The following is a 17478-nucleotide window of genomic DNA, read 5'->3' on the forward strand; positions in this document are numbered from 1 at the left end:
CGGAGCCAATAGCTTCTTTCAACCATCAAGCAATTGTGGCTTTTGACACCTTATGACCCTTTTTTTTTGTACCACTCCATAGCACAAAAAGAACCGGAAGTTGTTAGTAACCTCAAGGTACTGCAACAATGCAAGCTTCATGTCCAAACGTCGCAACTCTTTGGCCTGACGCATAACTAGATACAAACTGGGGAAGGACAGAAGCTCCACTGAATATTTAAGTGGAAAGACGACACCACCCTTGGCAGAAAGGAACGAACCGTCCTCAAGGAGACCATGGAATCTGAAACCCTCAAAAAAGATTATCTGTATAACAAGGCCTGAAGCTCCGAAATCTGACGAGTCGAACAAATTGCCACAAAAAAAAACCACCTTCAGAGTGAGATCTTTTATAGAAGCCCATTTTAAAGGCTCAAACGGAGCCGCACACATGCTTTTAAGGACTACAGTAAGGCTCCAGGAGGGATAAGGGCTCTTAACTGGAGAAAGCAAACGCTTTGCTCACCAGAGAAAGCTCACTACATCCGGATGTGCAGTTAGAGTTGCTCCTCGAACCTTCCCTCAAAGACAGCCCAAAGCTTCCACCTGAACCCTGAGGGAATTAAAGGATAAACCCTTGACAGACCATTTTGCAGAAAAGCCAGACATGTGCCACAGAGGTCTACATGGTATCAACACCTTACTCTGTATACCAGGCCTCAAAAACTCTCCATAACCTCACAAAGGCTAAGGAGGTAGACTGCAAGAGTAGCAATGACCTCTTCAGAATAACCCTTATTCCTTAAATGGTGCCTCTCAAAAGACAAGCTGCTAGACAAAAATGAGCCGACTCATCTAAAAATATGAGGCCTTGAAATGGAAGATTCGGCAGATGAGCTAGCCGCAACGGACCATCCACTGCTAGGTTGATCAAGTTGGCAAACCAAGGATGCCTCAGCCACTCCCAGAGCTACGAGGATCATATCGCCTGGATGGACCTCTATGCATTGCAAGACTTTGCCCATTAGACGCCAAGGTGGAAACACATACAGAAGGACTTCTTTCAGCCAAGGCAGAATTAAAGCATCTACTCCTCCTGCTCTGACTGAAGAACCACAGGGTCTTGGCATTGTGGAAAGTTGCCATCAGATCCATGTGAGGCCTGCCTCATCTGCGAATGATGAGGTGCATCGCTTCCTCTGACAGCTCTCATTCCCGGCTCAGAAAATCCGCTTGCACGATGTCCGTGCCCGCTATGTGAGAGGCCACTAACAGCGCTAAGATGCTGTTCTACCCAGCCGATCAGTTCCTGGGCTTCTTGAGCCACCGTTTGACTTTTAGTGCCACCCTGGTCGCACTGTCAGACAAGACTCTCAATAGGGGCAGAAACGCCTGTACTGCCAAACATGCCACTCTTGTCTCTACGTGACTGATGGACCACAAGGCTTCCTCCATCGACCGCTGCCCTGTAAGGACTGGTCCTGACACACCGCTCCCCATCCGGAGAGACTGGCATCAGAGGTAACAATCATCCAAACCAGGACTTCCAGAGCCACACCTTGTCTCAACTTGTCTGGAACGAGCCACCATGAGAGACTGGCCCTGGCAAACTCCATAAGAGGAAGCAGCAGGTGAAACTGCTCTGACAGTGGATCCCACATATATACCTATATAGACAATTAAAACTAAGCTAGCACACTCACACATTCATACCATCAAGTTAAAAAAATATGGTTTTTTTTGAGATGTAATTTTTAGAAATTAACATATGCTCTTATCACAACTCAATTTCATATATGCTTATAAATTATCACTGTGATGTATCAACTAATCATCACATATCACATGTCTCCACAATCACTTAGTCAGGATCATCTGCTCGATATGTCCGACAAAAGATGATACAAGATCTCTTCGTTTCACTCCTTTCATTAGGGGCTTCCTCAGGGACTGATGTTTTTCAAATACTCTTAGCTATGCTGATACACTGGAAAAAGACGTGTAAACCGCTATCAATGACTTACAATAAAGTGAGACAATGACAATATTATTACCACAAAATAAATATTTAACTATACTCCCTTGAATAAATTTAAGATGAGTAAGTAATAAAGAAATCGACACAGGTGCAATGCACCTTATTCATGTTAATACCTTATTTTCACTCATCCTTTTAACTATAAAGTCTAATGGACCATTTATGAATACAAAACCCAGTTTCACTGCTAAACCCACACTGAACCTATCTAGGTAACACCCAGAATCTAATTCATCAAGCAACTCATACCTACCCGAAAATTCATGAACTTATTTTGTTTATTCAAAACATCCTTTAGAATCCATAATACACAGCATTCCCTTCTTTTTACTGAAGACGTGTTCCAACATGCATATTATACGGCGTTCTCTTCAGCGATTATAACACCTTTAAACCTTCCAATCCATGCACATCTTTTATGGAACCGCCGACCTGCATAATCAAATAAACATATTCTGCAACAATATAAACATAAGAAACAATATAAACATAAAAGCAACAAGGTTATGGAGAGTTGTGATCAAACAAGTCACTCTTAAATATGGAGGAGACTTGTCTTTGATGTTAAGAAGGATTGAACAGCGGTTTATTTTTAGTTGGCGCACCATTGCTCCGGCTGGATTGAATGGACCCATAGAGTGGAGTGCTTTCTTTTGATATATGATATAATTGAGAATGAGCTGTGACTACACTTTGGTTTGATGGCTTCGGCTAATAGGGAGGTAATTGTGTTAATTGTTGAAGTGGTAAGTGTTTCCTTTATATAAAGTTTTTCGGCTTTTTCGAATCTCACATTTCAGCGGGTGACGACGTGTGACGTCACTTCCGATCAGACGTGAGTATTGGAAACTTTCAGTGGGTTGTTACGCATGGAAAGCTGCGGTTAGAGGTTTGTTTGGTTTCAATCTTTAATGGGAGCTTTTATGTTTATATTGTTGCAGAATATGTTTATTTGAGTATGCAGGTCGGCGGTTCCATAAAAGATGTGCATGGATTGGAAGGTTTAAAGGTGTTATAATCGCTGAAGGGAACGCCGTATAATATGCATGTTGGAACACGTCTTCAGTAAAAAGAAGGGAATGCTGTGTATTATGGATTCTAAAGGATGCTTTGAATAAACAAAATAAGTTCATGAATTTTCGGATAGGTATGAGTTGCTTGATGAATTAGATTCTGGGTGTTACCTAGATAGGTTCAGTGTGGGTTTAGCAGTGAAACTGGGTTTTGTATTCATAAATGGTCCATTAGACTTTATAATTAAAAGGATGAGTGAAAATAAGGTATTAACATGAATAAGGTGCATTGCACCTGTGTCGATTTCTTTATTACTTACTCATCTTAAATTTATTCAAGGGAGTATAGTTAAATATTTATTTTGTGGTAATAATATTGTCATTGTCTCACTTTATTGTAAGTCATTGATAGCGGTTTACACGTCTTTTTTCAGTGTATCAGCATAGCTAAGAGTATTTGAAAAACATCAGTCCCTGAGGAAGCCCCTAATGAAAGGGGTGAAACGAAGAGATCTTGTATCATCTTTTGTCGGACATAACGAGCAGATGATCCTGACTAAGTGATTGTGGAGACATGTGATATGTGATGATTAGTTGATACATCACAGTGATAATTTATAAGCATATATGAAATTGAGTTGTGATAAGAGCATATGTTAATTTCTAAAAATTACATCTCAAAAAAAAACATATTTTTTAACTTGATGGTATGAATGTGTGAGTGTGCTAGTTTAGTTTTAATTGTCTCTATAGGTATATATGTGGGTACTTTCAATAAATTTTGTATGAACTATATAGATTGTCTCTCTAAAATTTGTGTGAGTTTATGACATGATCAAAGAGAGTTGTATTTTATTACCCTTTGTGTAAATATACTGACAGTGGATCCCAGCAGGATAGTAAAGGCGACTGTAGAGGCCTCATATGAGCAAATGCCCATGAAACCAATTCCAAAGTGGAAGCCATAGACCCGAGAACCTGCAAGTAATCCCAAACCTTGGGCACCTGCTTCTCCAACAATCCGCGAACTTGAATTTGTAATTTGAAAATCCACTTGTTGGTGAGAAAAGCCTTCCCCACCTTGGTATTGAAATGCACCCCCAGAAATTCCAAAACCTAGGAAGGGAAAAGATGACATAGACCAACTGACTAGCCATCCCAATGATCTTAGGCACCGGAGGACTAAGTCCACTGTCTCCTGGCAAAGGAACTCTGACTTTGCTCGAATCAGCCAGGCATCCAAATAGGGGTGAACCAGCACCCCATCCCTCCAGAGAGCAGCAGAAGCCACCACGACCATCACCTTGGTGAAGGTCCAGGGCGCTATTGTCAGACCGAAGGGCAGGGCGCAAAACTGAAAATGTTTCCCCAGAACCATGAATCTTAGATATGTTTGATGATCAAGCCAAATTCCTATGTACAAGTACACTTCGGTCAAATCCAGAGACGTCAGGTTCACAGACGCAATCACTGAACGTAGGGTTTCCAGCTGAAACCGAAGAACATTTAGAGCCACTTTCACCCTTTTTAAATCCAGGATTGGACGGAACATGCCCTCTTTCTTGGAGACTATGAAGTAAATGGAATAGCGGCCTATCCCCTATTCCTCTAGAGCAGGGGTCAGGAACCTTTTTGGCTGAGAGAGCCATAAACGCCACATATTTTAAAATGTAATTCCATGAGAGCCATACAATATGTTTAAAACTAAATACAAGTAAATGTGTGCATTTTATGTAAGATCACACTTTTAAAGTACAATAAGTCTCTGAAAATATTACACCAGGCCTTAAGACACCAATACATCTCCTATTAGGAAAACGGACCAAGTCAGGCTGCTATAGAGTCCTACACAGAAACTACACGCCAGCAGAAAACCTCACCTGAATCACGTGCTGTCCCTCACCTAACATAGAATAAAGAGACCAAAACGCATAACAAGAAGCATGCAGACAAAAACTGAATTGGAAACTGCAACAAGCCAGAGTCTCTGTATGCAGTGTAACAAAGGAAAAAAGAAACATCACACATCCTTATAAAACAAATCAAGAAATATAAAATCATCAGCAGTAAAACTGTACTAACAAAAAGAACATATTTCGAAACAGCTGATGAGTGGAATATCCAATAATTAAAAACTCATATAAAACATTTCCAGATACCAACAAAATATTTCAAAATAGCAGACACAAAGATCCAGTAATGAAAAATAATAAGGATACAAAAATTTTTTTGCTCTGCATACCTGGGAACGTTTGATATCCAGGTGTCCTGAGATTGTTCTGAATTAGCAGGAGGTGGGGTGGTTTGCTTGGAACTTTCTCCTCTCTCAGTCACATACCAGCGCTCTCTCTCACACTGGCTCTCAATGACACACCTATACACACATGCTCTCAGTCACTCACATATACAAATGTTTTTTCTCTCTCACTTATATAGGCTCTTAATTACACATTTACACACATGCTGTCTATCTTTTCACGCTTACACACACACAGGCTTTCAATCACATAAATACATGCTGTCTTTTTCTCTCACACACAGACTCTCATTCACATGCTTACAAACATGTCCTCTCTTTCTCTCATTTACACACAGGCTCTCAATCACATATTCACATGCTCCCTCACCTAAATCAGCTCTCAATCACACACAGACACACATGGTCTCTCTCTCTCATTTAAACACAGGCTCTCAATCACATACTCACATGCTCCATCACCTAAACCAGCTGTCAATCAGACACAGACACACATGATCTCTCTCTTACTTATACACACAGGCTCTTAATCATACATACACATGATCTCTCTCACACACCAAAGGATCTCAATCATACACACATACTCTTTCAAACAAACAGGTTTTCAATTACAAACTTACACATACAGGTTCCCAATGGTAAACTTACATTCATGCTCTCTCTCTCACAGGCAGGATCTCAATCACAGACATACTCTCTTTCACATATACAGGCTCTCAATCATTCACATACATGCAATCTCTCACTCACACACACAGGATCTCAAACACACATGCTTGCTCGCTCATTCACTCTCTCTCTCCCCCTTCCCCCCCCCCCGGGAACTCGCGGCAGCAGCAGCCACCTCCCAACGCTAACCTCCTTCATTTTCAGCCCTCGCGGAGGCGAAGGCGGAGTCCCATCGGCCGCGGTTGAAGATTTTCATTTTCCTCCGAGCCGCGCTGCAGTCTTCTTCCCGCGCAGGCACCCGATGCTCTCCACTTCCTCTTCCGGGCCGCGGGAAGAAGAGAGCACCGGGAAGACCCGCGCAGGCACCCGATGACTCCAGCGCTGACACCCGATGACTCCCGCGCAGACACCCGGATGACTCCAGTCGGCGTGCTCTCTTCTCCTCCCCCCCGCGGCCCGGAAGAGGAAGTGGTGAGCATCGGGTGCCTGCGCGGAAGAAGAGACCACGCTAGTGTGGTCTCTTCTTCCCGCGCAGGCACCCGATGCTCTCCACTTCCTCTTCCGGGCCGCGGGGGGGGGGAGGAGAAGAGAGCACGCCGGTGCCGCTGACTCCAGCTGTCCTGCCGCGTTCCGCCCGGGCTGACAGCATTTTAAGCCCGGGCGGCGGAGGACCGGGGAGCAGCTGGGTCAGCGGGGAACCGCGAAGTATGGCGACACGTGTCTGCGAGCCAGATGCAGCCCTCAAAAGAGCCATATCTGGCTCGCGAGCCATGGGTTCCCGACCCCTGCTCTAGAGGAACTTGAATAATGGCTCCCAGCATGCGAAGACAACAGACTGTTTCCTGCACTAACCAACCTCTTTTCCTCGTAAAGTACATGGGGAAACCATGAACAAGTCTCTTAAAAAGGCGAGCACATTCTAAAGCATAACCGTGTTCTATCATGCTTAAGACCCACTGGTCTGATGTGATCTTGGCCCACTCCTCGTAGAAAAGAGCCAACCGACCCTCTATCACAGGAACCGAGGAGTGGACCGGCCTCGCATCATTGAGTGGATTTGGCTCCACCGCCACCCTGGGAGGAGTCATCTCTACTCAGCTTTCGCCTGCGAAAGGACAGTTGCCTTCCTGAGGATTGCCTTTGGGCACCACCTGAAGCTCTGAGAGGCCAAAACCACCTATTCCCTCAAAAGCAATAGCGTGAAGGAAAAAAACCCCTTTCCTTTCGGCTTATCTTCAGGCAATTTATGAGCCTTATTCTCCCCGAGAAACTTGATCATCTCCTCCAAGTCCTGACCAAAATGCAACTTCCCCTTAAAGGGTAATGCCCCCAACCGAGACTTGGATGAAACATCAGCTGACCAATTCCACAAACAGAGGAGTCTTCGGGCCGAAACTGCCGACATCATGGTTCTGGATGAAGTCCTGATGAGGTCATACAAAGCATCAGGTCCACCTGCTTTGCCTCTGAGTCAGGTAAGGACTTGTCTGCTTGTAACTGCTGCACCCAGTGCAGGCCCATCCCTCAGCATAAAATTGCTACTCACAGCCGCTAGAATGCCAAGGGTAGACACCTCGAAAATCTTCTTGAGGTGTACTTCCAGCTTCCTATCCTGAAGATTCTTCAAAGTTGTAGAACCGGCCACTGGAATGGTCATTTTCTTAATAGCCGACACAGATACATCCACTTTATGGACCCTCAGGAGCTCAAGCATATCCTCTGGCAAAGGATAAAACTTATCCATGGCCCTGCCAATCTTCAAGTTGGTTTCGGGAGTTTCCCATTCCCTAAAAACCAACTTGCTGACCGACTTGTGGAAAGGAAAAGACTTTGACGGACCCCGGAGGCCAGCCATGACCGGGTCCACTTCTTCCTGATCCGATTCCTCTCGCGGAAGCTTTATACCCAGGGGGTATCCCAACTCCTCCTTGTGAAACAGTCAAACCACCTTGCAATCATCTCCTTCCACAGCTGGGACCTTCACTCATGCCTGGTCCGAATCCTGATTCACCAATACTGGATCTGTCTCTGAAAGGTCCCATGCCTGCAGATCCTCTGCATCTGAACCGGTCATCATAGGCGGGGCCCCTAGGACCCGCCGGAATCTAGTAGTCCCTGTGGCCTGAGAAGGCCTTCTTTGCCAGCCTTGGACGCACCGAAGCCCCCTGCGCAGGTCTTCGCCACCCCACAGCTTTCCTAGTCTTGTAAGCCCTGTGCAACAACAGGACAAAATTGGAGGAAAAGGAGAAGGAGGAATCCGAGCTCTCGAGGAGATCCTCCTCCTCCCCCCCCCGAAAGAAGGCCCTATGTCCTGATCTTCCCCTTCCCTTTCGTGGCCCACAAAGGAATTGCGAATGCAAACAAAATGGCCACTGCTCCCGTGCTTAGTCAGACGGGGTCGTCTACAGGCTGTGCCACCAGATATAGCCTCCCAGGCTCGCGGCGTTTGGTCGAAGCCGCTGCGATCATCCCCAAATTGCCCTCTCCCCCCGAGAGGCACCAGCAACAGCCATCACGCGCATCTCCGCAAATTTTGCAGCAAAATCCTCGCAGCGTCACAAACTGGCACAGAGCCACGAAACTAAAGCACCGCCGGATTTTATTAAAACTCACACCGAAATTCAGAGCCGCTCGAGCAGACAAATTTCAGCTAGGGGAAGTCGGAGGAAGGCTTGCCACCACACAGCAAAGCCCCCACCGCTATTTTTTATTTATTTATTTATTTTTAAACTTTAATTAAACTGTAATCAAGCCACACAAAGTACTTCCCTGAAGAGTGGCATCAGGCTCTGTCCGTCCTGCAGGGCGAAGGACTGGAACCACTAGTTTTCTGCCCTGTCCAGCGATGAAGGACCAAACAATAAATGGTCCCCAAACCCCCACTCATCCACCTCAAAGACCAGGGGGGATGGCCCCACCAGGATCTAACCACCCCCTGGGAGGCAATCGCTCCTTCTCCTAAAGTCTTTTTTCCTTTTTTTCAATCTGACTGCACACTTTGCATCTCCATCATCTGCTGGAGACAGAGAAATACTGAGAGACTGCAGGTGGCACCTCATGTAATGAAGGCGTGTCAGTAAAACTTTCTCTGTCTCCATCTGCTGGAGGGGAGGCAAAACCCAGGAGTCTGGACTGATCTGGGTACGTACAGGGAATATGTATTACAATAGCCCTAATACCATACGGGTTCAAAGTATCTTTTTTTTTGCAGGGTTTTCTGGGAGGCACCACAGCAGTACATATATTTTTGTTGAACAAAATGGTGCTGTCTACAGGGCCCATCTGGTGCCATTTTTATGTACTGGTAAATGGGGCAAGAGCACCTGGGGATCACTCCTACTCTAGGAATTTTGGATCTGTGGATGGGTAAGATATGTTCAGGGGTGTATCAATTTTGAAAGTTTGGATTGTTGGAGGGAGCAGTGCTGTTTTAGGCAGGGAAAGGAAGTCTGGGACAGAACATGAGTGATATTTTCTATTGTGTGTTGGTTCGTTATCTGCAAAATAAAAATTGTGTTAAAAAAAAAAAAACAGGAAGTGAGGCGGGGGGGGGAGGGGGCAGTCAGTAACTGTTCCTACAGGTCAACAAAAATGCTAGCACCAGCCCTGGTGCTATGGAAAAGTCACTACTGCCCGATACTTAGATCCCAGCCAGCACCTTGCAGCAACAAGAGACACCAATGGTGGCTCCTAAACATTCAGAAGCTCCTTTCTGAGCAGGTATAATCATGGATGCCTCCTCTTCCCAACTATGGCATGAGCCCTGAATTGTGGAATCAATGGGCAGCAGGCAGGGCATAGATAGCTGTGCTCTGCTTTGTGCACACTGCAACTCCTCTTCCCGAGCCCCCTCCTCTGATTTCTTCCATCATCTGATGGGGAGCATGTGCACTGGATGTGACTTAATTCAGAGTATCGGGAGTAATAACAGTGAGGAAGATCTGGTAGCCACATGCAGCAGCCAAGTTAACTAACTGAGCTGGCTTCCTACAACATACCAAGATCTTCCTTATCCTGTACTTGCATGTAGAAGGAGCTGGTCCATCCTGACAGGTTCATGTCTCTCTGCCCACTCGCTCTGTTTTAAAATTTAGAAGAGACTGGTGGGGCCTCCAGTGTTTTCCTAACTGCCACACAACATTTTTGTTAAAGTATGCATGCCTTGGGCTTGAAAAGTTTGGGAAACGCTACCTTAGAATACCCCATTGGGTATGTGTGTGGATCAAAACCTACACTAGTGAGACCTTACTATGAGCTTTGTCTCAATGTACTACATAGTGAGAACATAAGATGGGGCAACAGAGAAGGAAGATTAGCCAAACTCCCTATTTGGTGCATTCACTAACTGCAAACAGATGGATTTCATAATGTGCTCTACCAGAAAAGAAGTTAACTACCACCTGTCACCCTAAAAATAACTACACCATATACCCCACACAAAGCAGTGCCACAGAGTAATGTTCCACACACACACAGCAATGCCACAGAACTGTCACCATTATGTAAGGGTCCCACAATCCCTGCAGCAGCTGTCACCCAACATACAGATCTTCCAAGGATCAGGATGCAGCACTGGCAGTCCTTACCACACGGTTCCACACAGCACCCTGCTTGCTCTGCACATCTGGTGTTAGGCGAACATACTGCGGGGTCACCATGGCATTTCCTAGGAGATCCCACAGAGACGAGGAGGCAGAACCCACACCTACAAACAAGAGTTAAAGGTGAGGAATCAGATGTTACAGAAGGTAAATACAGACAACCGTATAAACATTAGTCCCAAAAACATGCACTATGCCACATAAAGGAGGAAAGGACCTAAGTGCAGATTTTTAAACTCAATTGGGCATATCACCCTGGAAGTCCTGCAATTTCAATCACTGGGCCAGAAAACCTCCTCCTCCCTCCGTACATTTAATTATTTCTTGGTTTAATTTTTAATTTTAATGTTTTAACTACTTTTTAAACCACTTTTAATTTTTATCTTTTCATTAAAATAATGCAAGACAACAAATTCATTTTAATATGGCTTTACTTTTTTTAATCATAAGAGACTTCATTCATGTTTGAGGATGGACGTTGACAAGATATGCACGTTAATGAAAAGATAAAAATTAAGTGGTTAAAAAGAAGTTAAAAAATTAAACCAAGAAATAAAAAGTAAATGTAGGGAGGGAAGGTGGTGGTTTTCTGGATCTATAATTGAAATTGCAGGACTCCCAGGTTGGTAATGCCCAATTGACTTTACAAATCTGCACTGAGGTCCTTTCCTCCTTTATCTGGCATAGACAGTGCATGTTTTTAGGGACTAATTTTTATATAGTTTATATAGTTTTATATAGTTGTCTCTTTGATATTTTGGTTTTTCACAGTAGGTAAATAACCATATTAGATGAAGGGCTTATTCTCACTACTGATGTGCGAGATACAAAGTTTTAATCTAGAAGTTTCATACAATATAGAATAACATTCTGCACAGCTTTTTATATTTGTTTTAATTTAATGAATAAAAGCAAATAGGACACAAAAATATGGGTAAAAATCCATGTCTCATTTCTCCTTTCAGTTTGACCCATACCATCTCCTAAAGCCTGATTACGTAATGCTTAATCTTCAATGCTGCTTTCTGTCTATATTAATACACAGATATCCACAGATCTATCTGGTGAAGAATTGAGGACTGAACACCGGTTTCAGAAATAGCTACTCTCCCTTTTGTAACACTCTCTGAACATACTTACACTTCCAATGCCTATATTTCTCCAAGTATGCCACCATACTGATCTATCTCATAGCAAAACACTATTGTAAGAAAATGTGGATATGTACAGAGAGGGATGTGTACAGGAAATATTTTGTACTTGTAAAATCACCAGCCTTAGAAATTATTACCTGTAATACTGGCTGGATATGATTACATTTTTATATAATTTTTTTTCTAATTTAATGCAAAAAGAGGGCACATATCTGGATCCAGGACCCAGCATTTCCTGATGTATTTATTTTTATTCTGATTTGAATGAGACCATGGGTTTCCATAACCAATTCCCAGCTTCACCATGCCTGAGTTAGAAGGATGCCTCACCTCATGCCCAAGCTTTTAAATGAGTAAATGTTACTTATTCCCAATCAAATTTTGTGGCAACTATCCTAATTACATAAGATTTTAAGAGAGCAATTTTCAAAACTTTTTACACTGGTACACAGTTGTTTACTCTCATAAAAAGAACTGTGGAAAATTGCCCCTGCCCTTATTGCAGGTAAAAGTACTTATGCATTTCACAACAAAGGTACTTTTACCTATGGCACAAATGACAATTTTCATATTGGTCATGGGGCTTGCAGGTATAGAGAGATAATTTTCAAAGGGGAACTCCTCATGGTGTTTCCCTCTGAAAATCTGGTGGGAACATGACTTTTTAGTCTGTGTGTAGATTTGCACTTGCTTTGAAGGTAGCCCAAATTCACATGCATCAAGTATGTGCAGGCATTTGAAAATGGAATCCCTATGTGTACTTTCCAGCTCCCAACCAAACTTGTCCCCTTCTGTTACTCAAACTCAGAACTTCGCCAAGTTTATGGGCCACTGTGGTTGGCAATTTTTTTTTTTTTACAAACATACATACTGTTATGAAAACATGATCAGGAAGGGATATGTACCTCAGAACCGTCTCCCCCTTTTCTCTGCATGTTAGAGCTATGCCCTCTCAACTCTCAGGAGAGTGTGTGTGTGTGGGGGGGGGGGGGGGGGGGGGAGATATTGTTAGAATGTTTCTGCCCAGCTTGCAGTGGAGCCTTCCTATCCAGGTCAGCCCTGCCATCTCTCCTACCACTTCCCTGCAGGCAGATCTCACCTTGGTTTCTGACCCTCTCCTCAAGGATATGCAGCAAGACAAAACTGACCACAGGAGTTGAAAGATGTAGGTATGCATGTCCATGGGTGGATACCCAGCAGAAGTGGGAGGATGTGTAGGTATAATTGTTGCTGGTTGATTTGTTAGCAGATTTGGGAAGGTATGTATATGGGTAGATGGTGGAAAGTGTGGGTGTCTGTGGATAGATCCTTAGTACAGCTGGGGGTTGCAGGTACAAAGGGGGGGGGGGGTGCGAGTATGGATGTCTGCAGGTGGTTATGTAGCAGAGGAGGTGGGAGATGGGGGTATGAGTGCCTGTAGGTGGATACACAGCAGAGGTGGGAGCAGACTCAAATTTAGGCATAGGCAACTTCCTGAGGAGCCAAATATCTGGACGGAAGAGGAGCCTGCTCCTGCTTTCTTTACGGCTCTGGGGCCAGCGCTGCTTCAAAAGGGTACAGTTGTGGTGCTCTGGATCCCATTGCTCTCTTGCTTCGGTCCTGCCTATGAGACCCAAAATTTTAACTCCGGCCCTGGGTTTTCCAATGGGTATCTCCGGGTGGATTTATAACAGAGTTGGGGATGCGGATACGTGGTAGAGGTGGGAAAGGCTAAGTGTCTCCATGTGCACACTTGTATACAGGCATACCAGCGTCTGCAGCTCTCACCTTGGTAAGGCTTCATCAGTGAATGTTCCCTTTTCAGATATTCCTCCATCTGATCCCCGGCGGCTCGCAGCCCAACCCCAAGCAAGAACAAAAAGGCACGAACCCAGGTACCCAACTTCCCTCCGGGCCGCGGGCACCACAGCCCATACCCCCTTCCAGCACCCGCCATCTTCCGTGCAGCAGTAGCCCCGCCCTTCACTGAAAAATACCGACGCGCCATTGGCTCCGTGCAAAACACCCCCCGCCCACTAAAACGACCGCCCTCAACCGCCAGTAGTGTTGCCAAGTAGGCGTTCCTCCTGCCACATTACGCTGCTTTTTAAATGTATAGGCGGTTTGTTTTTCTGCAGCGGGTTTTTTTCACGACCCTTTTCCCTTCTCGCTTCCACGTTCAGCACTGGCCAAGACAGTGGAAAGGGCGGGGCGGTGCTCCGAGCGCCATCATGGAAAGGTCACAGGCTGCCTGCAAACCGGAGCCTCCAGCTCCAGAGCTCCAATTGCTACTTCCGGTTCTGCAGCGACTGATACTGCGCATGCGTCTTGCCCCTATCTTGCGTGTTTCCTGGCTATACAGAGCAAGCAAAGTTTGTGTTTTTAAACTACGTTGGCTCACCTAAAATACCTTGAGGGTGCTAACAAATATTTAACCATCTTTATTGCAGGTCGTAGTAGTTTTTCATGTCATAACTATGCTGTGTCGAATTGTGAATGTGCACACCATGCTTGGGAGAGAAGCTGCGTGGAACAGCTGACTGAGGCAGGTTGATAACATAAGAAATTGCCATACTGGGTCAGACCAAGGGTCCATCAAGCTCAGCATCCTGTATCCAACAGTGGCCAATCCAGGTTACCAAGTACCAAACACGAAGTAGATCCCATGCTACTGATGAAAGTAATAGCAGTGGCTATTCCCTAAGTCAACTTGATTAGTGGCAGGTAATGGACTTCTCCTCCAAGAACTTATCCAAAACTTTTTAAACCCAGCTACACTAACGCACTAACCACATCCTCTGGCAACAAATTCCAGAGCTTAATTGTGTGTTGAGTGAAAAAGAATTTTCTCCAATTAGTATTAAATGTGCTACGTGCTAACTTCATGGAGTGCCCCCTAGTCCTTCTATTATTATCTGAAAGAGTAAATAACTGATTCACATTTACCCATTCTAGACCGCTCATGATTTTAAAGATTTCTATCATATCCCATCAGCTGTCTCTTCTCCAAGCTGAACAGCTCTAACCTCTTTAGTCTTTCCTCATAGGGGAGCCATTCCATGCCCCTTATCATTTTGGTTGCCCTTCTCCAGTGCAACTATATCTTTTTTGAGATGCGGTGACCAGAATTGTACACAGTACTCAAGATGCAGTCTCACCATGGAGTGATAGGGAGACATTATGATATTTTACGTTTTAGTTCCTTTTTCAGACTCGTGGGCAAAAACCTTTTCTCTACTTCAACTATACCTGTCAACAATAAAAATGTGGTTATCACATAACAGACTAAAACTAAATACTACCAAAACAGAACTCATTTACCTATCTACAGTTCCTGACTCAATTCATCAACCGCCGCAATCGTTCACTTTTGAAAATAAACCGATTCCTATCAAATCACACGCCAAAAACTTAGGTATGATTATAGATTCTCGATTAACACTATCCAAAAACATATCTGAAGTAGTTAAGAAATCCTTTTATAAAATACATATGTTGAAGAAAATAAAGCCTTTATTGTCAACAAACGATTTTCGTCAAGTAACCCAAGCATTAATACTAACTACACTAGACTACTGTAATGCACTTTATCTTGGCTTACCGTTATCCTCAATTCGCCCACTACAGCTTGTTCAAAACACAACGGCGCGAATGTTATATAATGTTTCACGTAGAGATCATATTACGCCCATATTGTATAAATTGCACTGGCTTCCAATCTCCTTCCGTATTACCTACAAGATACTGTCCACAATCCATAATCTGCTTTATAATCCTAACTCAATCTGGATGCGCTCAATTCTGAGATTATATAATCCTAACAGGCAGCTCAGGTCTATGGACAAATGCATACTGGAAGTTCCAACAATAAAATCAGCGAGCTTAGCTTTAACAAGAAAGCGAGCTTTCTCAGTGGCAGGTCCCATACTGTGGAACACAATGCCAGAATATATACGACTTACAGCAAACCGTAATGCATTTAAGAAAATTTTGAAAACATACTTATTTACATGTGCTTATAACACAGTTTAACGCTCTTCAAGATTAAGTTTATAGTTAAGTTAGTTCATAATCTCAGTTTGATTGTATTTTATTATTTGTCTTTTAATGTGTTGTATTGTTATGAATTTATGTACGTTTTTACTATGTACACCGCCTAGACCAAGGGTGGGCAATTCCAGTCCTCGAGGGCCACAAACCTGTCAAGGTTTTAGGATATCCTAATGAATATGCATGACATAGATTTGCATACAACTGAGGCAGAGTGCATGCAAATCTCTCTCATGCATATTCATTAGGGATTTCTGAAAACCAGACTGGTTTGTGGCCCTCGAGGACCGGAACTGCCCACCCCTGTCCTAGACGGTCAGATTTCTGTCCCTTGGCGCGGTATATAAAAAACTTTAAATAAATAAATAAATATTCACTATTCCCTTCCTAATAAATCCTAACATTCTGTTTGCTTTTTTTGACTGCCACAGCACACTGAGCAGATGATTTCAATGTATTATTCACTATGATGACTAGATCTTTTACCTGGGTTATTTTTCCCTTTTCCTAGCATGTAGACAGATGGACTCAGGATCAGTGGGTTTATGCTCCCCAGCCAGCAGATGTAGAAGGAGCAAGCTAACGTCACAGTATATATAACCCTGCAGTGACCCTAGCCTGCCAGTATTCTCCATCTCCAGCAGATGGTGGACGTTCATCTCCCTATGGGGATTGCTTCAGATTTTGGAAGGAGAATTTAAAACAAAAAAAGAAAAGCCCCGCTTTCCTGTGGTGATACCTTATGGTCCCTCCCCCATTTGAGAATTTCTGAGGTGATTTCCATAGTCCATCAGATGTGTGCCTGGATCAGGTAGCTAGGTTTCCCGGCGTGGACTTAGCTGCTTGTACAGCTTAAAGGCAAGCGAGGCGGTGATGGCACATGCCCTCTCTCTCCGCAGCCGATGTCCATCTCTGTACTCAGCTGATAAGGGCTGAGCTTGGTAAGTTTAAAAAAAAAAAAGATGAATTTAGTGAAGGCGGAGACATTGTAGAGGGGTTTGCAGGACATTTTTCGGTCTCCATGCTTGCTGCACCATTCCCTTGGGGGTTAAGGAAACTGGGAAGCCTGGTAGGTTTTACTGCGTGCTTTACTACTCTCTACAGGATGTCGGTGTGCGCAGTGCACTCAGTTTTGGTTGCCCCTTTTTGAGCATTGGTGTTGCACCCAGGTTTTGGTGCACAGTTTGTGTGTGTGTTTTGTTTTGTGCTGCTTGCACTTGGGGCGCCTAATTTTTGTGCGTATAAATTTTGTGTGCTTGAAAGCTTTTCAGCACAAGCTGGCTGGACGCACATTCTCTGTTGGCTGTGCGCTGATGGCACTGGTGAGCAAGAAACCTAAGTGCCTTTCCATGTTGCCTGTCATATTCGGGCATCTCAGCCTGATGTGGCCTCTAATGTGTCAACACTGTTTAGAGGCTCAGGGAGGGTTATCTTTCTCTGATTTCACTAAGCCTGGATCCTCCCAGTCTGATGAGGGTTTGGTTAAGGATATGTCTCAAAGTATGCCAGAACTTGGAACTCCCTTGACTGGTTCCTCCGCAGGAGGTGGCAGTTCAGTGGGCCCTGTTCCAATTCCTTCTGGGTTTGACAGGGATCCAGCTGCTTTTTCTTGGGTGGAGTTTTTTCAGAGTTTGCAATCTTTTCTTCAGGCGCAGTCCTCAGCTTTGCCCAATCCTGTCAGGTCAGACCCTCAGCTGGTGGCCCCTCCCTCTTCCATTCCTATGTTTAAGCGCCA

The 17478-nt window shown here is 44.2% G+C and overlaps 1 protein-coding gene across 1 annotated transcript in view; it reads right to left on the reverse strand.

Annotated features, from left to right (window-relative positions):
• LMAN2L (lectin, mannose binding 2 like) overlaps positions 1-13992 on the reverse strand; it is an 86056-nt gene extending 72064 nt beyond the window's left edge. Inside the window, exons 1-2 of the mRNA XM_029604295.1 lie at positions 13482-13992; positions 10546-10664 (exon numbers count right to left, since the gene is read on the reverse strand). Of these exons, the coding sequence (XP_029460155.1) occupies positions 10546-10664; positions 13482-13701 (339 nt within the window). The 5' untranslated portion in view covers positions 13702-13992. The remainder of the gene's footprint in view (positions 1-10545; positions 10665-13481) is intronic.
• Between the last annotated feature and the right edge of the window lie 3486 nt (positions 13993-17478).

Source organism: Rhinatrema bivittatum, chromosome 5 (assembly GCF_901001135.1).
Source record: "Rhinatrema bivittatum chromosome 5, aRhiBiv1.1, whole genome shotgun sequence".
Taxonomy (NCBI): Eukaryota; Metazoa; Chordata; class Amphibia; order Gymnophiona; family Rhinatrematidae; genus Rhinatrema; species Rhinatrema bivittatum.